At 41.9% G+C, this 26,824-nt stretch overlaps 1 protein-coding gene across 1 annotated transcript in view; it reads left to right on the top strand.

Annotated features, from left to right (window-relative positions):
• The window catches only part of wwc3 (WWC family member 3), a 41,436-nt gene that overhangs the window by 10,529 nt on the left and 4,083 nt on the right, over positions 1–26,824 (top strand). The window contains exons 2-17 of the mRNA XM_020603415.1: positions 7,247–7,356; positions 7,619–7,819; positions 8,276–8,352; positions 9,331–9,410; positions 12,873–13,002; positions 13,411–13,560; positions 14,226–14,299; positions 15,880–16,128; positions 18,894–18,983; positions 19,073–19,644; positions 19,723–19,843; positions 21,784–21,864; positions 21,963–22,049; positions 22,971–23,166; positions 23,290–23,454; positions 26,696–26,814. Coding sequence (XP_020459071.1) covers positions 7,247–7,356; positions 7,619–7,819; positions 8,276–8,352; positions 9,331–9,410; positions 12,873–13,002; positions 13,411–13,560; positions 14,226–14,299; positions 15,880–16,128; positions 18,894–18,983; positions 19,073–19,644; positions 19,723–19,843; positions 21,784–21,864; positions 21,963–22,049; positions 22,971–23,166; positions 23,290–23,454; positions 26,696–26,814 — 2,502 coding nt within the window. The remainder of the gene's footprint in view (positions 1–7,246; positions 7,357–7,618; positions 7,820–8,275; positions 8,353–9,330; positions 9,411–12,872; positions 13,003–13,410; positions 13,561–14,225; positions 14,300–15,879; positions 16,129–18,893; positions 18,984–19,072; positions 19,645–19,722; positions 19,844–21,783; positions 21,865–21,962; positions 22,050–22,970; positions 23,167–23,289; positions 23,455–26,695; positions 26,815–26,824) is intronic.

Raw genomic sequence — 26,824 nt, forward strand, 5'->3', positions numbered from 1 at the left:
TGTTATAATTTTTTTAGTATATTACTTGTGTGGTGTAGAAGAGAATTATCTATGTAGTAATACTGCTTGCAAACCAATGATGGTAAGATGATGTCATGGGGTAGGACTGGATAAGTCTAACTTCTTCCTACTCCATTCAAGCATGTACTAGGTATAAGCAAATTGATATTAGATTGTGTGTAAAAATGTGTGTTGTCATATCAACTGTCTTTACATGCTTAAAAGAATAACTCAAATCAAATCAAATGTTTAATTTTGGGTACCTCTAGAATAGCGTGGTACCCCTTATAACTCTAAATAGTCTAACTATTTCAGAATGATAAAACCAAAGAGCCTCTTCCTTAAAAACGACAGGATAGTTTGTGTACATGCACAACTCCTGTTGCTGGTGTTGTGTTGAAAGTGGACAGCACAATGAAACGCAATAGCATTAATTAATTAGAATTTCTCCTCCATAGATAGGTAAACAGTGTTATATGTATCAATGAAAAGAGATGTGTAACACTAAACAAAGCAGGTAATTGAGAAACCCCATATTTCAACTGGCATAATGCAGACATAGTAACTTCTCCAGCCTTACAACAATTCTCTGTTACAGAAGCAAGGCATTAACAGACATGCAACCTGTTGTTGTTTTTTTTTTTTTTTTTTTTTTAATTTACTGAGTCCCACTGAATACTGGAAACGTCAGTCCCCTTCAAGTAGCTCCAAGGTCGGTAAATCCAACTGGTGGTCGCTGTGTCTTCCTCCACATGACCACATCCAGTTCCAATGTAGTGAAATTAATTCCAACAGGTAGCGTAGCTCAAACGATAACATCATGGGTCGTTAATCCGCTCTTTAACCAGCAACACATCACATGTGGTAGACACACTGGCCTCAAGCAGTCAAAACAAACAGGCACTGTGCTCCGGGGGAATCCAGAGTTGATGAGCTGATCATTCACCTCCCCAGGGTGCTTCACTTTCCGGCTGCTTGTAGATTAGACCTAGTCAGGTAAAACAGTCAGTCCCTGTACAGGAACATTCTCAGATATGCATTAACCTCAGGCCCTGTATTTTTCTCCACATCCTCTTGGTCACAGTGCAGAAGCAGGAGGTAAAATATATCCACAGTCGAAAAACTCAGCTTTTAAAATGGTACCAGTGGATGTCAGGCAAGCTCACATGAATGTGCAACGGCCTGGAGATTATGACCATTCAAAGAAATCTTTAAACTATCACTTAATGCCTTATTTTAATAGAAGAAAAGTCTTATGAGCGAGAGTTTGCAAGACATGTATAAACCAAGTTGCTTCTGCATAGAAATACTAGAACATGTGTACACCTAATTTGAGCTTTAGGTCACACTTAAGATGATAATTCACAGCTGTAACATTGTAGATCAGTCAGAAAACAAGGGAAAGCATGCCATGGGTGTTTTATGGACTGTTCTGTTTTGGGAATATGTGTAGTTGGGAATTATTTTATTGACAGAAATATATAATAACCAGCTATTTTGATCATTAGTTATGTTTGTCAGTTCCCAGCGAAAATGTTAACAGTTCAAGATTTTTTTTTTCCCCAAATCATTGTATATTGAATATCTTTGTGTTTTGTACTGTTGGTGTGGCACAATAAGGCATTTGAACATGTCACAGACAGTGTTGGGGAAGCTTATTTGAAAGCACAGCTTTGCAAGCTACCGGTTACTTTACGCTGGAAGAAGTTGAACTGCAGCCAAGCTACTCTAGTGAGAAATCCAGTTTGGTTAAAGCTGTCTTAACTTCTCTCTCTAATTTTCAACCGCTAAGGGCAAAGTGAGAGTCAAAACAAACTCAAGCAGTATCCTCTCGTCTTCTCCCTCTACTCCTCTGTCTCTGAAACTAGGTCATATGTGGTCATGACAGCTGGAGACAGTTGTGTCAGTCAGGTAGTGCAGCAGTAATAACCAGCTCCAGAACTAGTGTATATGGAATATAGAGCCCGTGGTCTACAGTGGCATTGCAGCGACACAGTGTCAAGTAAAGAGGTTTACATTTTAGCGATATGTGTACATATGTCTAATGTCTGTTAGACATGTACCTGAGGTAACACAAGCAAATTATACAGAGGAATGTTTTTTCCCAGTAATATTGCTACAGTACTAATGATCTGGCCGCTATCACATCATGTTCAGCGTTACATACTTGACACACGTAACATTTATAAGGTAACAAATGAGTTGTATGTGAAACGAGAAACTTCATGTTACGCTTTGATAGTTAGTTTATGTTAACTTTTCACTTAAATGCTACATGGACTGCTGTCTGACATAAACTGAGCAAAATTACTTCATTTGTTAATCCAGGAAAATGCGCTGGTTCCTGCTAATTGGACAACTAAACAATATTGCAGTCAGTTGGAATGACTCCAATTCTATAAAAAGATACAAAATTGAAAAGCTAACCTTAACTTGCTAATAATACAACATACAGTATACACATTAGCCAGCTACGGTGCCTATGTGTAAAGCAAGAAGAAAGCCACATCCGTGTCAGATTTTAGTCCTTTGCATGCTTTTAATGGTCTCCATCTTCAACATGCTAAACTGATATTAACTCTGATTTTGTCTCATTCTTTGTCACCCTCTTTGTGTGCTACAGAACAAAAGGAATGTGTAGGTACACCCCATCCTAGGGTGTACCTACACAGGGAGTCTCCACAGTCTGTCTTTGAAACAAGCCATACTGGTTTGGAAAACGTATTTTATAACCTCAGACCAGTGGGGCGTGGAAGAAGTGTGGTGTGGATTTTAACAACAGTGGGCAAGAAATAAACACAAGGCCTGAAGATAGTGGAGTGGAGGGGTTTAGTACAGCAAGGGAGACAACACTTCTGGACAATTTTTTACTTGATTTATTTGTGCAAATTTTTAGTTAATGCAGCTTTAACTAAAGCTTCTGCAAAAAAAGTAGTTCACACTACAACAAAATATAATACAGAAGAGCTGCATTCCAGCAAACTGCCACTCAACTGAGTTTATTTCAAAGAGTGCCTACTTGTTCACAGGTTATACACAAGCCAAAAAAAGGTGAAATGAACCAAGACACCCCACTATTCATGGTAAAGTGCAAAGAATGTCATCTTTGGTCCTTTAGTCCAGGTGGGGGTATCACGCCAAGCAGGATTAATCAGTTAGCCAGGCAGCGTCTGAAACGCTATACAACAACCTCTGAATATTTGTTAATAAATTGCAATAATCAATATCTATGAATAACTTTTCACAGCTGAGTTGACAGCCCAGTTCCTGGAATACCCCCTGAGACCTAAACTAAACAAATCCCATCTGGGCTTTTCACAAGGACAAAATTGCAAGGAATGTTATAGCTTTGTTGTAAATGAACGACAAACAACTCATTCCTTTTATGGCCCAATATTGTTTGTAGTTTCAGTAGTTAACTACCCAAAAACTACTTGAATCAGTATGAAAATATGAATGTAGTTGAATTACCAGCAAGCTACTGCAACACGTAGTTTAATTGCATGTTGTTCACTACTCCCCAACACTGGTCACAGACTCTGTGTAATTGTAATCAGCATTTTTCTGTATTTTATGACATTTAAAAGCCCAGTTAATGCATTATAGAGTGAACTAATTGTTTATTTATTAACCAGTAGATCTCAGTCTGAGAAGTCTGTCACAACAATATTTATAGGAAGACATAATGACTTCATAACGTCATCAGGCCCTACCTGCAGAGCTGCATCTCAGTAATGTAGCCTGCAGAATTTCCCAAAAATGTGTGACATGCAAAGGGAGTTGGTTGAATTTGAGGAATTGTTGAAGGGGTTTGACAAACCTGTGTGATTCATCATCAGCTAAAATTCCTTTCTCTACGCTCAAATAGCACACCAAGTGCTACTAGAGGCTTTTGAGAGGTGGAGCCCTTCTGCATTTCCTGCTGATTCATCACTGGCATGTGTCTCAGTGGCATTTGGCCTGAAAGCCCCATCTTTGTAGACGAATACAAGTAAGGATGTAGTGAAGTTTGTCCAGAGTGTGTGCAAAGACAAGAGCTGCTGTGTTTGTCTCCTGAGCAATGCGATGCAGTGTTTCTCTGGGCCGTCCCCTCATTGTGTGCATAGCTCGCCAGGACCAGACTTCATGCGCTGTCTGCATTGTGAGCATAGTGTAGTGCACAGGGTCACTGTGGCTGGGCCCCCTTTTGTCTCCGCTGATTGATGATAATTAGACAGTTACTGTATGTACCACTTTCATCAGACCCACTGGTTCACAGCCCGCTCTTGTGCTTAGAATTGGTTATGTCTGAACCCCATGTCATTGGCTTTGCCCTGTCACTCACTGTTGTAGTTGGCCAGTGTACGGACGGGGCCCACATCCACACACATGGTATAATAGATCATTACACTTTGGCTGCCCTCTATTGTTAATGTTTAATCCCTACAAAATCAAGCTTGAAGAAGAAAGTTTAAGTATAATTTTGTAAAATGCACTTTACATTAAAGTGTGCATGTAGTGAAGTGTCAGGCTTCACAGTGTGGGCTAAATTAAATAATACCCTGGGTGTGAACTTATATTGTCATGTTGTATCTACTGTATATTATTTGGAAATCACTTTCCTTTGTCCACCCTGATGTGTATGACAGCAGCACCCAAATTTAGATTCATTTCCAGGGTTGGTTGCTCTACAGAGGAAGACAAGTCACTACAGCAAAGCAGCAGTTGAGAATATTGATTTAAAGCATGGATGTATTCATAAGAACTCTTAAAGTTATGATTTATTAGATTTAAGTATGTGCTTTACAGTAGTTTAAATCCCTTTAGAGACAGAAGTTACTGGTGCTCTGCTAAGCTAATGTTAGGCTAGTGATCTGCTTGGCACCATTAGGTTGGTCTGGATAGCTCTTTTTCCATTAGTGGATTCATCTGCTGCCTTATTTATGTGGGAGAACAAAATCGGTTCACCAAAACTGATATGTTTCGATAACAGGAAACATTATACATTTATACACAAACAAAGGGTTATGTAAAATAAATGTCAAGTTGGTTTCTGGTTGTAATACAATGCATTGTGTTTCCTTTGAATGATGCTTACCGATTGTCTTCCTGTATCTGATAATTGTTTTCTTTGATGCCTTTATAGAGTAGCTGTCTGGGGTGGTGTGCTCAATTAATTTAAAACGGTACCAACATTATTATCTTGCATATAATTTTAATAAACTATGACCAGGATATGAAAATCACTAAAAATGGTCACAGGAAAGAATTAATTTTATTTAAACTGAGGAAACCTACAGAGAGTCCTGAGGTTCATGGTGGTTTTTTTATTTTCTGATCCACTTTCGTGTTCCTTTGCACTGATTTGTTTCACCCAGCGCAGTGCTAGAGCAGCTATGGATCTGCTCTTTGAATTGTACTTGCTCAGTAAAATAAGTGTGGTTGTGTGATTAGTGAAAGCAAACTCAACTTTTCATTTATTTTATTTTGGACATATTGCAATAGGCCTGCTACCTTAGGCTGTGCGCAGTCTTATCACATAGGCACACTCGTCTGTATTGGCTATAAGATATAGGTCTACAGATATGCCCCAAAATAAATGGAATTCTCTAGATCTTAACAAAACAGAGCAGTGCATGAACATAGTGAAAGTATGAAACCAGGACTTGGAGTCCTGTGTGTCCAGGCCTTTCTGTGTTCTGTCATGGGCTAGTTAGTGGATACACCTCTTACAATGAAAAGACTCTTTACAAACAAGCAGGAATAATATCTCTCACAGGGATAGATATGGCTGTTTTTGGAACAACCAGGACATGATTTGGTTGCATATGTCACACACATCTTGGTCAACACGGAACACTTGGCGAAGGGAGCACGCAGCTCTGCACATCTGATTACAAATGAATCAACAACCTCTTCCAGATTACAACAACCTACTGCTTTCCTTAGTCTAAGATGTTGCATGAGTTTCTTTCACTCATTATATAATCATGCTTATTATTGAACAGTAATATTGTATCAGTAGACATAATGCCAAGTTATAAGCAGATCCATAGCTACCGTAGCAAATCGGAAAGATGAGTACTGCGAGGGAACGCAAAAGTAGATCAGGAAAAACAAATCACCGTGATCCTTTTATCTGTTGAATAGTTGCACACATTAAATAAGAGAAAGTGTTTTAGTCCTTCTTAGAAAATAATGAACATATGACCTATACAGTGCCTATAAAAAGTATTCACCCCCTTGGATGTTTTACCCTGTTATTGATTTTATAAATCAGTCATGGTCTGGTGTAATTAGGCTTTTTTTTTTTTTGGACAAAAAAAACTCCTTAATGTCAAAGTGAAAACCGGTTTCTACAGAGTAATGTCGATTAAATAAACATATGTAAAGTGATTGCATAAATATTCACCCCCTTCAAGTCAGTATTTAGTAGATGGACCTTTGGCTGCGATCAGCACTGAGTCTGTGTGGATAGGTCTCAGTCAGTCTTGCACATCTGGACACTTCAGTTTCACTCCATTCTTCTTTGCAAACCTGCTCAGCTATGTTTATACTACAGTCACTTGAGACACATTCACTGTGATCCCCATTTCACTGATTGTGAGACTACTAGCACCCATTGGCTGGGCCTCTGTTCAATTAGGTCAGTCATTTTAAAGACAGTGAATATTTATGCAGTGACTAATTTTACCTTGCACATTTGTTTAATTTACATTACTTTATAGAAATTAGTTTTCACTTTGACATTAAAGAGGTTTTTTTGTAATTTCTTTTGACAAAACCAAATTATATTGACTATGATTGACTTATAAAATCAATAAAAAGGTGAAACATCCAAGGGGGTGAATATGTTTTATAGGCACTATATATATTTATGCTTTAAGAGCCCAGTCATTGTTTTTGTGTGTGATAGGAAACAAAGCTTTATATTTGGATTGTGACTCAATCAAATAGTCCTAATGGGATTTTGAAATGATTCCTCAGGATAACTACTGAGTTGCCACAGGAATACTTTGATGATAATTACATGCATTTCAAAACTCTCACTGAAGACGGTGCTTCAGCTATGGTTCAGAGTGTAAGGGCACCTTGAGGCAAATACCGGTGATGAGTACACTGAAGATGAAAAGGAGTGTTTTGAATACCTGCAGAAGAATGTGAAAAACACCTTTCAACTTTACATGCTATCTTTTTTTTTTACTGTTTTCATATGGACTCCTTGGGGGTATTACTGCTGCAGTCAATAGATGTTAAATCATTTCAGGATCACCAAACCGCTGACATTTGCCGACTGTGTTGGAGATGAGCTGCCTCTCGGCTGGGAGGAAGTTTATGACCAGCAAGTGGGAGTTTACTACATTGACCACATCAACAGTGAGTACATAGTTTCAACACTGAATTATCCTCCAACCACTGACCCTTTGAAATCTTGCAGGGAACTCTGTGTTTTTGATTTCTCCTCCTCTGTTTTTGTAGCACTTTGCTCAAGATTGAATGAATGAATGAAAACAATATACTGAAGCTTTTTGACCTCCAGAAGCCATAACAGCACTTTAAGGCATTTTTGATTTCTATGATTCCGCGTATTCACAGAATTATGTGCCTATTAGACATTTCTGATGTATCCCGTAATCAGAGACCACCCAGATTGAGAACCCACGGACTCAGTGGCGACAGGAGCAGGAGCGCATGCTGAAGGAATACCTTGTGGTGGCCCAGGAGGCCCTCAGAGCCAAGAAAGAGATGTACCTGGTCAAGCAGCAACGTTTGGAGCTGGCACAGCAGGAAATGTTACTCTTCCACGAGCTCACTGAGGACAACCGCTCCATCACTAGCAGTAAGACATGCTAATGTCCAACTCTGACACACAGCCCTGAATTTCAGAATGAAAAAAACACACGAGTATACATGGAAGGAAATAATCAAAGGATGAAAGAACTGTTAACTTGAAAGCTCCATGAAAGCTAAAACCTGGCCATGGCTGACCTAGTTATCTGGCCTGTACATGGTTTATCATTGTTGTCCCTTCAGAAACGGATGGGGGATGTAGATGTATAGAAAATCCTCTCAATCCCCATTCCTATTCACCCTACCCTCCCTTAGAACTACCTTGATCAAGTTACCCTCAGACGGCAGCCAGCTGTCACACAGGGTGTCCAAGAGCGTCAACAGACAGTAAAGGCTGGCAGATGACACTGGATCCTTGTTCGCCTCTTACTATAACAAGTCAACCTTAAAATCATCACTATTAACTAACTGCTCCGCACTGTCCTTTCTTCTTATGTGTTCACAGCGCTCTCTGGCTCGTCCTCAAACTCGAAATATGACCCTGACCAAATAAAAGTGGAAATAGCTTGTAGACGAGAACGGGTAAGTCATTATCGGAGGAGAACAATGGGCTGCAGAGAGGGGCCCTTTTGGGCCTGAAAGGGGGCCAGGGTGTGGCCCCTACAGGATACTGTGGCTCTGGCCTGGGGCTTCAAGAGGATGAGGATGAGATCATCTTCAAAGGGTCAAGCAGAGGCTAGGTCACTGACTCACAGGGCCAAGTTGGACATTTGTCTGAGATCGGTCATATGGGTGAGGGTGTTTCCTGGATCAGGGATATTTCAGATTGTTGCCCTGCGTTCTGAAAAGATGAGTAAGACTTCATTGTAATGTTGCTATAGAAATCTGTTAACTGGAACAAATCAGATTCAGAGATGGTAAATATGTCAACAGCCCAAGATGAAGAGTGACTCTGAGGACTGAATGACACAATATGTTACAATTGTCCCAGTTATTAAATGTCTGTTCCTTATTAAATTGCCACCACAGGCAACACCCACAAATCAACACTAATAGTGTGAGTAGCTTCCAGAGTTTAGAACTATGTCTATGTGGTTTATGACCATGTTTCCAATTTTAGAAAAGTACAACTCATCAGTTTTTATTTCTGTAAGTATCAGAGTAATGTTGGGGAATTGCCATGAAAGTTGGTGCACACATTCATGATGAATAGCTTTGATCCTGAGACTTTTCCTCTAGTCAGCATGTTAGTGAACTGAACTCAAAGCATTGCTGTGCCATAACACAGCAGGGAATTATATCCCAGCCTGTTTATGTACTGATTCTCCTTTTAAAGTAGGTCACATTTTACAGTCATCAGTAGCAGATAATGTTTCAGGTTTTTTCACAACTGATTTAGGAGCAAAGTCCTATAACGTGTGTGTGTGTGTGTGTGTGTGTGTGTGTGTGTGAGCATTCCTGTATGTGAATAGCCATGACTAAGCAGTTTTGGCCAGTGGTGGTGGTGAGAGAAGCCCATTGTGTACCACGCTAACCCGGTGCTCGGCCCTGTGTCCGCAGCTCTCCAGACTGAAGCAGGAGCTGGCCCAGGTGAAGCAGGAGCTACAGTATAAGGAAATGGGAGTGGAGACCCTGCAGGAGTGAGTGTTCCTCTGTCTCTGTGTGTCCCAGGCCCACCCTTCCTCCCATGGCCACCCTTCTCCTTCCTATTACACTCAGCCCAGCTGATCCCCACCCAGGGGCCTTTTTCCTTTTTTATTCCCTCTCACCCTTCAGTGTTGGGTCGCATCCTTCATCTTCAGTTTACACTGGCTTTCTGTTCTGCTTCTGTCCTTCTACCTCGTGCCTCTGTGTTCATACAAAATATTTCATGTAGTTAAAATACCTTTTTAAATGTTTCACATGGCTTATAAATACAGTTTAATTACATTATTAGACAAAACCCAGTTCAGGTATTTGGATCATATAGAAAATGACAAAGAATAACCAGGAGAAACTTTTAGCTTGTATTTTAGATGCAGTTTCCCATTTTCCTGTTGTTGATGCTGGATTATAAAGATGCACACAAAGTGTCTTTCTGTGCTGGGAACATTTCAGAGCAGTTCCAAATTTCATGTTAGAAATAGAAGCTCCACCTCTTGCAGGAGAGAAAAAACTGAGTGTGTTTGAGAAAAAGGCAAATGGAGGGAGTTTTTGATGGAAATGGGGACTCCACCTCAGGAAGAGGATGCACCAGTGGAGTGCAGAGAGCCAAGGCTCAGCCTGCAGCGGAAGTAGCTCCATGGAGAGGGGAGGAGGGGAGGGAGCTGTTTCAAAAACACAGAGCTATCTGGCAGCAAATTCCTCTGCACTTCCCGAGTCCCGGCAAAGATTCCCTTATCTCTGAGATAATGGACAACTCAGGTCATTCCCAGAATAGCCGGGAGAATACACAGCTTGCATAAAATATGGATGCATCCTCTTCTTGACTTTGCGCGTGTGTATATGTACTCATATGTGTGTTTGTGCATTTGTTTGCCTGCGCGTGCGTGTTGTATTGTTTCTTCTGGGTCGGTTTTTGCCCAGTAGGGTTGAGGCCAGGAGGGACCCTACAGCTGTTGTTTTTTTATTTTATATAATAATAATACAGCTAATTGTTCTCCATGCCACATCGCATCAGATAAACCAAACAAACAGTCTCTGACGTAGAAATACACTCGCTAATTGTTACTACTAAAAGAATTCAGGAGTTTGGAGTTTTTCTCCTTCCTCCTTCCTCCTGCTGGCTCCTTCTCTGGACGGTCTGGCATACAACTATCTCTTTACTCATCTGTAACTGATAAGTTTCTCTAATATTCAGAGACTGCAGATGATTCCTCTGAACAGATTTAACTTTGTGTTACTAACCAAAGTTTCACCTGTTGGCATTTAGCCTAACTGACTTAAAATATATCACAGGGTGGGAGTTCATTATAGGCAGGCACCACGAGGTAGGTGGTGCCTCTTTGCTAAGCATATAAACTTTCAGGCCCTGCCAATTGGGTGGGGGAAACAAAGCAGAGCTTGTTTTTGGAGGTAGAGGCAGGGTCGGGTGGATGAACAGTACCTGCTGTTGAAGGAGACTGCAGGAAGCAGGGTGTGGTGAGAGTGGGGGCCATGTGCCAGGTCGAGTGATGGAGGAGGCACTGTGCCGCACTCCTCCAGCTGCCAACACACACCCCCACCACCACTACCACACCCACTATCACCTCACACACACACACGCACACACACACAGGCCGATTCAGTCTGACGGGTGCACTGTGGTTTTGTCGGGTCAGTTTGTTTTTGTAATTGTTATCAATAGACACTTGGATCATATCATGTCTGGATTTTATTATTGAGCTGCCACTTTGTCCTGAGGCTGCTGAGTCAGACTTTACTTCCTCGTGAAGGAACATTTATTTGAAGCCATATTTAAAAGCCTGAAACAATATGTCAGCATGTGGACACACACAGAAGTTAGCGTTTACATTGGCCCTGTTACATGCAGTCTATCCAGTTTTGTGTATTTCTTGACTGACCAGTGGGTGGATGTTACCTCCCACACAAAAATACTTGACATGTTTATCTGATGATTAGTTTTTCTGACTTATTTTAACTGATCTGTTTTCCGGTGTAAAGCTCCACCCTACTAGTGAAGTGAAGGAGAGTTGTCATTCACAACTGTGTAACAGTGTGAAATGGGCTTGTGCAAACTGTACTTGATTGATTGTGAATATAATAATGAGAAAGTTGAGCTTTTTTCTCCCCAGAATTAACAATAGTAATACATCACCATCTGCTCTCTGCCATCCCCCTCTGTTTTCCCAGTTTGTCTGCACAAAATAAGATACTTTAACAAAATACTTGTTAGCATTAACATGATCACACACCCTTTGACTCACTGTAGCACATGGATATCCTGGGGGGGTCTTGCTCGCATTAATCTGTAATTTAAGACACATTCTGTTCTTAACTTCTGCAGAAGCCTAAACTGCCCAAATGTAGTAAAAGGTTAGAAGTCAAAAATAGCTCTCAGAACTAGAGATCCACCTATTGATTGGCGGAGGTTGGAAATGGCCCGTTTGACCGGTGACCGGCCAATCACTCCGAGATTTCTGATTTCATGTCAGTCAGATTCAGGGGCATAACAGCCAATGTCGCGCATGCGGTAGCACAGACCAAAAGCATAGCACGTGCAACGCATAGCATCCACCTCGAGCGAGGCTTGCACTCATGTCTATACCTTCGCGTGTTCACACAAACAGTGCACAGTGGAGCCTGTAGAAACACCTTGGAGAAGGGAAAACTATGTCCAAATAAATATTATATGATAAGGGAATTACTGGCTACAGCTGAAATGCATATATATGTACAGTGTATCCAACCCGTGGTTAAACACAGCAAATACGAACTACACACACTTCACAAAGAACTCTGTGCTCAGTAGTAACAGACAGTTTTCCATTTTTATTACCTGCTGCACCTGTTTCTATTTGGAGAAGTACAAATATGACTCTTCATTTTTAGTTGGAGGTCTGTTTAAAAAAGGGGCAGAGAAAGAAAATGTAAAACTTTAATACAATGTTTTATTTTTGTTACAACGTTTCATTAAAGAAGTTACAAAAATGTCTGTATGCTGTCAATTACAGTTCTTAGAAAGACGGAAAATCGGAATTGGCCAAAATTAGAAATGACAGGTCGGATTTAGAGTAAAATTGGAATCAGCAAGGAAAACTGCCATTGGTGTATCTCTTCTCAGAACATCTAATATAATATAACTAATATTATTAGTGTTTTTGGAGGTTAAAGAAAATGTATAAAGCTTTATATTTGTTATTATGGTCTTTTCAATATTTGAGTAACAGTGTTATTAAATTATGTTTTTGACTTGTCTGATAGCCTTTGGTTACATTTTGCCAGTTTCGGGACACCCTAGGTCCAACATGAATATGGATAAAGGTAATGACTTCCAAAGGGATGTTCCATTATAGTTTGTAAACAAGGCTTAGCAGAAATCCACTAGAGCAAGCAGCTTCGACATCTGGGGTTTCTCACTCAGTGGCCAAGCAGACGCCTTACTGTGTGATTTTGTCTCACAGGATCGACAGGAAGATGTCCTGCAGTCAGACAAACTACAAGCTGGACGAGGCTCAAGCCATCTTCAGTGAGCTGCAAAGCATCAAGAAGGCCATCAACACAGGCGAGAAGGAGAGGCAGGACCTCATCCAGGTGTCAGACTTTTTAAAGATCACCTGTGCTTCCTGCCATCTGAACCTTGTCTTATTATAAGATTCTGTCCTGACCTCTAGTATCTCATCAGTCTTTTTAAAACACATTTCCAGACATCTGAATTACTGACCATGTCTCTAGTTTTGACAGCAAAGCAAAAAATATGATGGTGTAATGAATAATGAACAGCAGACATAGATTCAGTTTGATTCTCAGGCCACATTTGTTGAATCATTTCCTGGCAGCGTCACAGTCTATTTATGATTAGGAGGCAAATAACACACTGTGAATGTTGTAATAATTTGAAATGACAAGGTAAATCTGCCTTTAAAGATGTTTTTTCACAGAGTTATTATCGACCTTTCTGGCATTATTGTGGCTGATCTGTCTGGTTATTTATTCCCACAGAGCCTCGCTAAGCTGACGGCGAACTTCCAGAGCAGCTTGTCTATCGGTGATTCGGCCAGCGAGGTGGTAAACAGCAGTGGAACTGCTGGTGACTCGTGCATACTGCAGCAGTACTGTGACACTGGCTGTCAGACTGACATCATGGGGGAGGTAGGAGACACTGCTACTCCTCCCACTCCTCCCTATCTCTCCCTCAGACAAAGGTTTTCAAAGTCTGACTTATAGTTGGGACGGGGGGGCACACAGGTAGAGACATGAACCGCAATTTGTGTCAAAATCTCAGGGTCATAACTCAGTCAAATCTGATCTTACAGATATGAAACATAATTAATGTGACTTACACTCCCTGTGGATGTCATTATCTTCTATTGTCCAGAGTAAATGAAAGCCCCATAAATCTGCTCACAAATCTTAGTAAACTGAAGGTTTAAAAAAAAAAAACTTCACATAACTTCAGAATTTGCCTGAGAATAATCATGTGTCTGATTTTTCTTGTGTAGTCAGCGATCAGTGATAGTTGTCTGTACATCCATGGGTACATTGCAAAAAGTAACAACAAGCAATGTGGTGTAGTTTTAACTGTGTCGGGTCGTCAAAATGTAAACAAATAGGCTAAAAATTGGGGCTCAGGTTCTAGCTCACATCTGACTCACAGGGGGGCCCACCGACTTTGAAAACCTGCCCTAAAAGAATGGTCAGCTGCTCTTAACAGTGACTAGACAGGCTACAAGAAGCTCCCTACACCCTTCATACAGCTGAAGTGATTGTCACTGTGTAAACTGCTGATACTTACATGCACTGTCAATGCTTTTTAGTACGGTCCCCAAGACTGCTCATATTTGGTGGACAAAGTGAAGCTCAACTGGCAGTACGAGGAGGCCAAGAAAAAGTAAGTGTGTCTGCGCGTTTGTTGTTTATCAGTCACAGTACTATGACACACCAGCATGCAGCATTGACTCACGGGCCCCATCAGCCCCCTCTTGTTCCTCAGTCCAGTGGGAGGACGTGCTATGAACAGTATTTATGCCTGGTGGCTGTGGCTGCTGAGCGATGTCTGACCAGCGGAATGAGCTGGGTGGTCACATTCTTGCCTGGCCACGCTGCTGCTGACTGTGTGCTGCCTTTGTGTGCGCAGTCAGAGAGAGGACTGCTCACTGCCTGCCTCGGTGCACACCCTGCTCCTCCCCAAGGCGGTTTAATATACACACAGTTTGGTTAAATATATCCCAGGTCATTGTATAGCACAGGCTAAATTATATGTTGGCAAAATCAACACTGAACAAAGCCTGGATTTCTCTTTGGTTTTGAAAATGGGGTGCTCTTGAATTCAGACCAGACTTGTTGTGGGGTTATGTGTTGCCTAATGATTTGATGCACAGTATTTTGGGCAGTGTGTGTTTCAGCTGTCAGGGGCAGCAGTGTGATGATAGCTGAAACAGCAGAAGTCACTGTATTATTATGCTGGCTCCTTTCACACTTTTTACAAGACTCATGTTGCTGTGGTGACCCAGCAACAGCAATGCCAACCATGACATCAGGGAGGGAGTAAGAGAGAAGGGAGACCTGTGGAAACTTGCATGTTCTGTCACTGAGTCACTCTGTCTGAAATCCAGCACACACAAACACAGCCATTTCATTTGAGCTCAGGACTCTCTCTCTCTGAGATCCCACTTAACTCTGTTGGAATAGACGTCTCGTTGGTACACACCCATAAGGCCACCGACTGATGCAGCAGGTTCTGTAGCTCAGGTAGAAATGACTGCACTCAGCGCTGTCATAGTTGCAGCATGAAGTGTCAGCTCGGCTCAGACTCGTGCAGGGTTCGCAAAGGCTGTACTTAACACTGAGGGCAACATTAACACAGCAAACTAATACAAATATTAATAAGTAGCCATCTAATAACTGACCTGACTTGTCTCTTTTTTTTGTCATAAATTACTGATATCGATATGTAATTACTGGATTTATTATGACAGAGATGTGATGGTTTTTACGTGTGAATGCTGTCTGATTGGACAGTGAATTGTGTTAATATGCCCATCCTATGATTCCAACTTATAATATATTGCATGTGTTGAGCAACTAACAGTTTATTAATCCACTATAGTAATAGAAAAACAAAACGGTGTCTATGTTGAAGCTGATCGTTGGCAGTCCTGTAAATTGTATGAGCTGAGCTGAGCTGAGCTGGGGTGAGGTGTAAAAGGACTGAAGGGAATTCTTCTTTCATTCTTGGCATATGTGCTCCTTGTACTTGAGTAATAGTGCCAGGTACTTTTGGCTCTTGCAAAGTTTTATGTAAATGAATGTTTTCAACCAAGTATGCAGCATGAACTCATCTGTCTCTTGTTATAAATGTGTCAACTCTATTAGCTGTTGTCCCAGTGCCAGATGTAAGGAGGCAATCAGAAATATGTAAACCAGTGTTGCCCTCACACACTATATTGTTTCTTGCTGTTGCTCTTTCAGGGTGCAGAGCATCCAGCACCAGCTAGCACAGCTGGACAGTGAGAGCTGGTCGGGGCGTGCCGAGGCGGACCGGGACCGGGACTTCATGCAGCTCTTGCGCGAGAAGGAGGCCCTCCTGCAGGAGATCATCCTGGTCAGCAAGCAGCAGCACCCGCCAGAGACGCTGCTGCAGCTGGAGGAGGAGCGCTCCAGGCTGGAGGAGGAAGTGCAGAGGGCCCACAGCTCCCAGAGCCAGGGAGCCAATCAGAGGTAAGAATGGGGACAGCCTGCCTTGTCAGATTTTGGATTTGGACACTTTTACACATTGTGCTTCTAGGGTGACATCTGTACTTGTGTATATTTACTATCTGTGTGTAGATTTCACATGTTCTTATTATATTACTATATCATTTTAAATCTAACATTGTAAATCGGTTCTAAAATGAGATGCATACACATAATACATGAAAGTAGTTAAAGAAGTAGTTACATACACAGTACTGTTTGGGCTGGGCATGTGAAAACAACAATAAAAATAGTCAATTGAAATGTATTAGCTTTTCAATTATGAGCTATACAGAACAATAAGTACTTCATGAACCAGTTTGCAGGTTAATAAATAATATTAATTAGCAGGAAATTCCAGCAGCTCCATATCAGATATCATATGAAGGCACATGGCAGACTGCAGGCTACTGCACGACCACATGTAACTGACCGATAGTCCTAAAGCCAAAGGTTACTTTTGTGTCCTAAATGCCATTATTTAGATATGTGATCTCATTTTAATGTTTTATCCACTAAATAACATATACAGTATGTTTTACATTAGAAATTAGAACATTTTCACCTCAACACAAACTTCAAAATATTTAAATACATACCAGGGCCCTCCAGAGATTCAGTGTTGGGCATCTGTCATTATGTGTTTTCAGCTTCACAGCTACTGGATGTGCAAATACCCTTTATTGAAGGTGCCAGCACTGTACAGAGAATGCAATATTTCCAGTATTTCTACACTTAATGTGGATTTCTTGTGATAGCTTGATCTTGATTTTAATATCTCTGGGCTTTGAATATAGAAGCCAGTTGGTTTCTCTACTGTTTTATACAAATGAATCACCACAACCACATGTAACCTTGTCAAGTACTGTAAAAAGTCTAGTGGGGTGGTTTACGGAGGCAAAATGACAGAAAACTGTCCAAAAACTTATGGAACTGACTGTATGTGGTTTGTTTACATGAGAAAATTGACAACATAAAGTATACTACAAACTAAAAACACTTTTTTTAACCAATGTTTTAAGCATGTAACTTGTACAGTGCGGTGATAGCAGTATATTATATAGTCGATGCTTCACACAGTCGGTATGTAGAATGGAATTGGAACAGCTCATGTGTGGAGTGAGCTGATCAAGGAGAACCAACTCCAGCACCTCACTTTCCATAACATGTCTCATTGTGCATTCACTATCAGGTTATCTGCTAGTTTTACAGTTACTTGTAACTGGAGGAGAAGTACGGGTGCCCTCATAGCTCAGTTCATTGTATAAGATGAAAACATGAAGCTGCTGGAGTTTACAGTAGAATAAAGATCCAAGCAGGACAGATGTATCCATGATAGCTCTTGTTGTCAGGATAGACCACACATTTAGCTCTGCAGTGCAATGCAGCAGTAGCGTGAGAAACTGACTTCAGTACTCCTTTAGAAGGTAGTCATTTTAGAAACACCCCCAAAACATATCTTAATGGGGAGAGTTGCTGTCAAAGCTCCTGTGACTCCAGACCCAGCAAACAGCCTGCAGAGTGCAGCAGTGCAGTAATGTTCCCTTCTAAAGGTTTTTGACCAGGATGCAACTCTTAACCAATCAGAGAAGGCCACCATCAGGGGTGGGAGCTCACGACTCTCAGTCAGTACGTGAACACACTTCAGCCCTGTTGAGATGGTCGCAGGCTAACAGGCTACTAATTTCAGTGTTAGCTGAGACAGCACCATAAAAAAGAGGGTAAAGAAATGAGATTTGAAGAGAAGGAAGAAAAGAAACAACACTGTTGGATTTAGATCATAAAGTTCTATCGGCGTGGCTTTGAGCAGATGGAGAGAGTTGACAGAGAAGAAGAATTTACCAATGGATGCTGATTTGGCATTCTTTCTGCTGAACTGGTATGTTGTGACTTTATTATTCATAGAAATACGCTAAGGATTCAAACCATTAGTCTTTGTACTTGTAGCTAAATCATGCCAGAGCATGTCATTTGCACTCCCAGTGTGACTAACAGCAGCTGGCTAAGCTCAGGATGTTACTGTGTTGCTACTGTCAGTTGTAGTGATCAGACACAAGCCACCGATTGCTCTGCTGCAGCTGTCAAATCAATTTGTGACTGTGAATGATGTTATTTTGAGGCCCATCAGTTGAATGATGTACTCTCCACTAACTTGGTCTCCCCAGTTAGGCAGCTGTGGAAGCTGTGGTGTTAAGTGATATTAGCCATGCATCTCTCAAAGCTGTGGTGTTAGTTAAGTGATATTAGCCATGCATCTCTCTCTTCAGATGTAGTTATTTTATTCCAGGCATCGTTTCAAACCTATATATGATCGAGAACATGAGTGGAGAAGTGGCGGCGCAAAATCTGCTTCACAATACTTTTCTGTGGATGTGCAGGGCCCACTCATTTCTCTGCCATTGTGCACAAACTGTGCTGGCTGTAAACATGTCATGTCCACCTGTTGTGTAGTGGAAATTGCTACACATTTGTGCTGTTTTACAGTAGATATGAAAGTCAACTTAGTGAGTTATGTTGTTTTAACACCCACCGGTTGAATTTTGTAGTGTCTGCTAACTTTGCTCATAACTGTGGCATTCTGTGACCGTGGTTTGTTGTTCTCGATGTGCTGGGTGGAGTTGAGCGAGGAGGGAGAGGGACGACTGGCTGGAGCAGAGAGTCTCATGCTAGTGCTATAGCTATATTTTGAATGAATCCTTATTGTAGCTTTAACTTAATTTGAAACTGCATCCCTGTGTAATTCATGACAGGATCCTGCAGCAGGAGAAGAGGAACGCTCTGCTGAGACAGCTGGAGGAGGCAACACGCATCACCACATACCTTCACTCCCAGCTGAAGAGGTGTGAAATGCACTCAGTGTTATAGTTGTTTCAGTTGTTCTTCATTGAATCTTTGCCTATGTTCTTACATCTGTCTTTTGTGTCACCAGCCTGTCGGCCAGTTCACTGACAGTGTCGTCCAGCAGCAGCCGTGGCTCTCTAGCATCTAGTAGGGGCTCCCTAGCATCCAGCCGAGGCTCCCTCAGCTCTATCAGTTTCACTGACATCTATGGTGTCCCCCAGTATGACCGTCACGAGGGGACAGGAGAGCCATTTGACCCCCACCTGCGCTACCTGCTGCCCCTAGAGACCGTGCCCAGAGACTGTTCCATGTTCACTCCTGACCCCCTGACCCAGAGCAAAACCAAACGCTCCCATGACACCCCGCAGTCTCTGGCCTCCCTGTCCTCCCGCTCTTCGCTCTCCTCTCTGTCACCGCCCAGCTCTCCCATGGACACACCCTACCACTCTGCCCCTCAGGACTGCCCCCTCACGCAGATGACAGAGGAATACATGGAACTGGCAGGTCGCGGCCTGTTAGAAGGGCTTCGAGTGCAGTCACAAGCCCTGCCACATTCTGCCATGTTGAGCAGCGAGGACACGGTCAACCCTGCCACTGTGCATCAACTGGACAACAAGAGTCACAGAGACAGCGGAGCTCAGGGGCCCTTTACCTCCACAGGCAAGTTAAAGACAGCTGATCCTTGTCCCAGATAATGCCAATTACTTGCTGAGTAATTGGATGTGCTTGCCTCTCTAGGAGTGACTCTGAGAGGGAACAGTGCCAATAGAAATGGCAGGAGGGCCAGAAGAGTGTCTGCGGGTGTATCTGAGGATGCTTTGGCCACAGACAGTGGCGTCTTTGAAGCCTGGGGCAGGAGGTGAGAAGATGTCCACCCTAACATAAAGAAGTAACACTTGCTGGAGTACCTCTGCCTCCTAGTGACAGAGGAGGGAACTACAACACAAAAAATAAATACCTTTTTTGGCTTTAAGGGTCTGTAGTAATTGTATTGTTTAGTCTCTGGAGTATTTAATGCCATCACACGACTTCAAGTGTCTGTCTGAGGAAAACAAAGTTATGTCAGTCATCTTCAAGTTAGGTAGTAATATTACAGTTGCTTATAGTAGAAGAAGAATGTAGAAACTGCACAGTCTATTCTGTATCACAGGTCACTGGACTATCTTCAGATGGTTATACAGTCATGGCCAAAAATATCAGCTGCCCTGCATTTCTGTCAGATAATGGACCACTTCTCCAAGAAAACTGTTGCATTCACAAATTCTTTGGTATTTCTTTTGTTTGCACTGGAACGGCACAAAAAAAAACAGAGAAAAGAAGCCAAATCTGATCCATTCCAGATAGAACTCCAGAAATGAACTGGACAGAATTACTGACACCCTCAACTTAATATTTGGTAGCACACCCTTTGGACAAAATAACTGAAACCACTCACTTCCTGTAACCATCAGTGAGTTTCTTCCACCTCTCTACTGGAATGTTGGACCACTCTTCTGTTGCCAACTGCTCCAGGTCTCTCAGATTTGAAGGGTTCCTTCTCCCAGCTGCTGATCTCTTCTCAGGTGGTCTATTGGATTTAGATCTGGACTCATTGCTGCCCACTTCAGAACTCTCCAGCACATTGTCTGAATCCATTTCTGGTGAATTTTGAAGTCTGATTTGGGTCATTGTCCTGCTATAAGAATCATGACCTCTGAAGGAGACCCAACTTTCTGACACTGGGCCCTACATTATGCCCCAGAATTCAGTGGTAGTCTTCAGATTTCATAATGCCATACACACAGTCAAACCCCAAAACACCAGTGAACCTCCACCATGTTTGACGGTAGGGACCGTGTTCTTTTCTTTGAAGGCCTCATTTCATTTTCTGAAAACAGTACAATGATGTGCTCGACCAAAAAGCTCTATTTTAGTCTCATGTGTCCACAGGACATTCTCCCAGAAGGTTTGTGGCTTCCCCAGGTAGGTTTTGGCAAACTCCAGTCTGGGTTTTTATGTCTCTGTGTCAGCAGTGGGTCACTCTGGGTCTCCTACCGTAGCGTTCCTTGTCATTCAGATGGTGACAGATAGTGTGAGCTGACAGTGTTGCACCCTGTGGCTGCAGGTTGGCTTGAATTTGTTTGGAAGTTGATCGAGGTTCTTTATCCACCATTCAAACAATCCTTCATTGCAATCTGTCATCTGTCTCTTTCGTCCACGTCCAGAGAGATTAGCTACAGCACCATGGGCTGTAAACCTCTTGACAATGTTGATCACAGTGGACACAGGAACAGCCAGATCTCTGGAGATGGACTTGGAGCCTTGAGACCGTCCCTGCGTTTCCACTGTTGTGGTTCTCAAATCCTCAGACAATTCTTTGCTCTTCTCTCTCTTCTCCAAGCCGAGTGTAGTTCACACTACAGAAAGGTTGAGTCAACTTTTCTCCATTTTAACTGGCTGCAAGTTTGATTTCTATGTTGCCAGAACCTGTTGGCTGCTACAGGTGAGTGTCATTACAAATCAAAGGAGCATCACATGCTTGAAATACAACTATTCCTGATGGTTTTGAAAAGGTGTCAGTAATTCTTTCCAGTCCATTTTTTGCGTTCTGTGTGGAGTGGATCAGATTTGGCTTTTTTCCTCTTTTTTTGTTGTTCCAGTGCAAACAAAAGAAATAAACATGAGAAAACCAAAGAATCTGTGATGCAACCATTTTCTCAGAGAAATCCAGGGGTGTCAATATTTCTGCCCATGAGTGTACATATGTTTTCAGTATGAGAGGAAAACAGTTTTATTGCTTATTCGTTGCTCCTTCAACAGGGCAGAAGAGTCTGAGGAGATGTCATACATGAAAGAGCTAACATCTGTGAGTGAGCCCACCCAGATCCAACTGGGACTGCTGTGAGTAAACTGTTGGTGGATGCTTAATGTGGACGACATGCTTATTCGCTGTCTGCGTATAACCCCACCGTCTCTCTGTTGTACTTTTCTCTGTACAGGTGGGAGTGCAGTTCTCAGTCTCTCCGTCTGCATTTGCTACAGCTCAAGAATTTGAACAGGTCCCTTGTGAGAGATGGCTATAAAGTGTGAGTATCTTTAACTATGATGATTAAAGGAATAGTTTGACATTTTAGGAAATATGCTTAATTGCTTTCTTGTGAAAGATAGATGAGAAGATCTATACCACTTTTGTGTCTGTACTTTAAACATAAAGATACAGCCAGTTAGCTTAGCCTAGCATTGGAAGCAGGGCAAATGTCTGGCTTGGCTCTGCCCAAAGGCAAATGAAAATCTCCCTGCCAGTATTTCTAAATACTGTTGCTTTGGGTGGCTGTTGCTCTTAAGGAGTGAGGCCTTATTTCAATCAGTCAGCGCCTCCTCTCCTGCATTTACTGTGGTGGAGACTGACAGGGCACTGAGTTTTGTATGCTCAAAAACCAAATGACATTTTAGCTGTGTTAGATTCTAATATTTGTGTAGTTCAAAATTACATAACCCCTGTAAAAAATAACATTAGATAATTTTTAGTAACAATTGTTGCATATAATTGTCATCAAGACCTCAGTAGAGATGGTTTTTTCATTCCATGTTTGCATAAATAAATTGGGCATCTTCTCTGACAACTGGGTGGGCCTGAGGTTCTGATTGGACTATTTGGTGTTAGTCACATTTGGCAACACTGCCTCAAAAGCGTAATAATTAGCACATTTACATTTAGCCTCTATTATATTATTTTAGAATTGTAAAATTATTGAATTGTCATTAAAATGAACCACACAGTTGGCATCTCATCTAGGGAAGCAACATGTCTTCAGAGGTACTGGTAGGCAGATTTAGTCACCTGTAGATTCATATTTAGTGTACAGACATGAGTGTGGTACCAGACTTCTCATCTGACTGACATGGACATGCACAGCTAAAGGGGGCTTTCAACATGATCATTTTTACATTATTGCTGTTATCAGTCATTAGAAATCACATGTTGATATTTATCTATTTGTGTTCAGGTATGTGAAGGTGCAATTGATTCCACTGGACGCCAGCAGGGCATGTGCATTTTACTGTTGTACAGCATTGGAGCCACAGTCCCTGATGAGTTTCAACGAAGGCTTCCGCATTCCCGTCCCTGCAAACTCCCTGGTGGTGTGCACTCTGCAGCTTTCCGTCTGCTCACTGGGACCTCAGGCTCAAGAGGAAATACTGGTGGGTCTGGCTGAGCAAGATACTCATGCTGGCCCTGATGATGGGCACTGAAGCTACAGCATCTCACGTTTATTACTTAATTCTAAAGTTAGGTAATGAAATTGTCTGTTTGTGTTACTACAGGGCACAACCCAGGTGAGCCTGGCAGATTGTGAGGGAAGCGCGGACATGGTTTACCATTTGCTACGAGTCCAGATGTTGAGCAGGACGGAATCATTGAGGCCTGACCAGAAAAGCCTGAGCCACCGCAGACACCATGACAGCCATGATGATGAGCAAAGACCCAGGGTAAGCATTCATACAAAGGATGTGTTCAGTAAATCACAGTATGACAGTGATATCAGGTGGAAGATGTAAAAAAAAATTTAAAAAATGACACTAGGTTTTCTTGCACATTTATATGGACATTTTAAGACAGAGGTCCCAAATTTGTCAGAGCCCTACTGAAATTTGGGAAACAGTTGATGAGGAGCACCTTTGTCTTACAGTCCTTTTATTTAGCTGGAGCTGGGTGTGGCCATCCAGTATTCCACATACTCATGGTAACTTAAGTGAAGACTAAAATTCATGTGTCTCACTGGTTTTCAAGAAAAAAGTAAAGCTCTGACATCAGTGTAGCAGTGGCAAATGATGTGGGAGCATATATAATGCAAATAAAATGGAACCTAACATGGATCCTTGGGGTCCACCATAGGAAACTGTTGCAAAAGGAAATAAAAAATGTTCAAGTTTTAACTACAACTGATCAGTGTTGCAGATTAAAAAAAAAAATAGAGGTGACAAACACCCAACCACCAGCAGACACTGGAGGCCAAAACTACAGACTTACAGTGCCTTGCGAAAGTCTTCGGCCCCCTTGAACTTTGCGACCTTTTGCCACATTTCAGGCTTCAAACATAAAGATATAAAACTGTAATTTTTTGTGAAGAATCAACAACAAGTGGGACACAATCATGAAGTGGAACGAAATTTATTGGATATTTCAAACGTTTTTAACAAATAAAAAAACTGAAAAATTGGGCGTGCAAAATTATTCAAATCCACATAAGGGATGACGGCAACATTCATAGATCCTGGAATGCACAATGAGGGGCAATGTTCATTCCTATTACAGAGGCCCACTGAAATTTTTTTGAGGAAAAGCTGTGTTAGACTGCATATTGTTTATAGTAAAGTATTTTTATATACAAATATAAAAATGAAAATGTTTCTGGAGTGGGACTTTAATTAATTATAGAAGTTGTGCAGAAGCTGCCCATAGCTCTACACAGTGATCCATGTGTGTACTGTATGTGTTTCTATGCTGCTCCAAATGAGTCTGTTCTGGTTCAACTTGTCTTATTAAATGAGCTTAAAAATAAAGTGACACCTTAGTTATAAAACACTGAGCAGGCTGTAACACACAAGAGTGTGTTTAAAGTTTGCCACAAGCCACCTGGGAGACGCACCAAACATGTGGAAGAAGGTGCTCTGGTCAGATGAAACCAAAATCGAACTTTTTGGCAACAATGCAAAACGTTATGTTTGGCGTAAAAGCAACACAGCTCATCACCTTGAACACACCATCCCCACTGTCAAACATGGTGGTGGCAGCATCGTGGTTTGGGCCTGCTTTTCTTCAGCAGGGGCAGGGAAGATGGTTAAAATTGATGGGAAGATGGATGGAGCCAAATACAGGACCATTCTGGAAGGAAACCTGATGGAGTCTGCAAAAGACCTGAGACTGGGACGGAGATTTGTCTTCCAACAAGACAATGATCCAAAACATAAAGCAAAATCTACAATGGAATGGTTCACAAATAAACATATCCAGGTGTTAGAATGGCCAAGTCAAAGTCCAGACCTGAATCCAATCGAGAATCTGTGGAAAGAACTGAAAACTGCTGTTCACAAATGCTCTCCATCCAACCTCACTGAGCTTGAGCTGTTTTGCAAGGAGGAATGGGCAAAAATTTCCGTCTCTCGATGTGCAAAACTGATAGAGACATACCCCAAGCGACTTACAGCTGTAATCGGAGCAAAAGGTGGCGCTACAAAGTATTAACTTAAGGGGGCTGAATAATTTTGCACGGCCAATTTTTCAGTTTTTTATTTGTTAAAAAAGTTTGACATATCCAATAAATTTCGTTCCACTTCATGATTGTGTCCCACTTGTTGTTGATTCTTCACAAAAAATTACAGTTTTATATCTTTATGTTTGAAGCCTGAAATGTGGCAAAAGGTCGCAAAGTTCAAGGGGGCCGAATACTTTCGCAAGGCACTGTACATATAGTATAACATTTGATGATAAGACAGTGGTTCCCAGCTATTTTTATGCCTCTTCGCCAATGACAATCATGGTCAAGGCATTATGTTCTTGGGTCGTCCATCTGTTTGTCCCATTCTTGTGAACACAATATCTCAGTAACACCTTGGGGATTCTACCACAGCTCATTAGAGCAAGGATGAGAAGGCTTGCTTTTGTCCCTCATCCTCCTGCTCTTGGCCGCCACACTGTCCAGTTCCAAACTGACCACCTAGCTAGCTTTCATTAGCAGCTTGTTGCTGCTCTTTCTCTTCCTGTTGTGAGATCAGTCTAGCCTCCTCACTTCCTCTCACTGGATGACAACCAGCACAGGGAACCTCCTGTTCCTTGCATAGTCCAAGCTTGTTGGTTTCACTGAGACTAAGCTCCAGGTTATTGTCACTGCACAATGTGTCAAAGCTTTCTGTCAGTCATCTGTACTTGTCTGTACAAATAGTCTCAAAGTGAAGACGATATGTTTCACAATGCAAGTTATTCACTAGGATCGTACACATCAGTATAGTGAAAACTTCCATTTGCCAAGAAATAGAATTAATATCTTTCAATAAATTCCTTCAAAGTGTTCAGTACATATATTACGAGTCTGGACAGACATGCAGGCAACTTGGTTGGCGGAAGTATACAACCACAAGCTGGTAATTCTAGATGCTCATGATCCCTATAAATGAAGATGTCATCTTGTGCCCCCATATCACAGGTTATGGTCTCAGTTTAAGGTGAAACTTTCCAGTGGTTTACAAAATGCTAAAACAGATGATCAGAAAAACAAAACATACTTTAGATTAAAAGTTAATTTTTCTTATCTGTGTCATCATCTTGCTCAGATAAGACTGGAAAAAAATGCAGGTCTCGGCTCTGTGCCTGCTTATGGAGGATCTGATCAGCCACCTGCTGGCATAGCACCAACAAACTCAGCGCTCCTGAGGTGTTAACAGAAAAAGCTGGCTAATTTGTTGTGTTAGATGCCAACATTAAACTGTACAACCTTCCGTGGCTTTGGGAGAAATTCCTCCTTGCATTGTTGCTAAGCAGCTTATAGCCTAGAGCCTACAGGTGTGTGCAGCCTGTTAAAGCAAGTAGTTGACAAGAATGTGCCTCACAAGCCAAACCAGCCTGTGACCACACTGAGGCGTCACCTCGTGTGAACTCACACTGTTAGAGGAGGGAGGATGAATGTTGACAGTGTGAAGCTGGTGTTTGATAGTTTGTTCTGTGACATTACAGGACACTGTATGCACTCTGCTGTCACGCACCACCACCACCCATCGGGAGGAGCAGGATGCAGAGCTGGAGCTGCAGAGGCTGGAGAAGAAGGATGAGCCAGGGGAGGCAGCATCTGAGAGGTGATGGCAT

The sequence above is a fragment of the Monopterus albus genome, unplaced genomic scaffold, assembly GCF_001952655.1.
Source record: "Monopterus albus unplaced genomic scaffold, M_albus_1.0 scaffold61.1, whole genome shotgun sequence".
Lineage (NCBI taxonomy): Eukaryota > Metazoa > Chordata > Actinopteri > Synbranchiformes > Synbranchidae > Monopterus > Monopterus albus.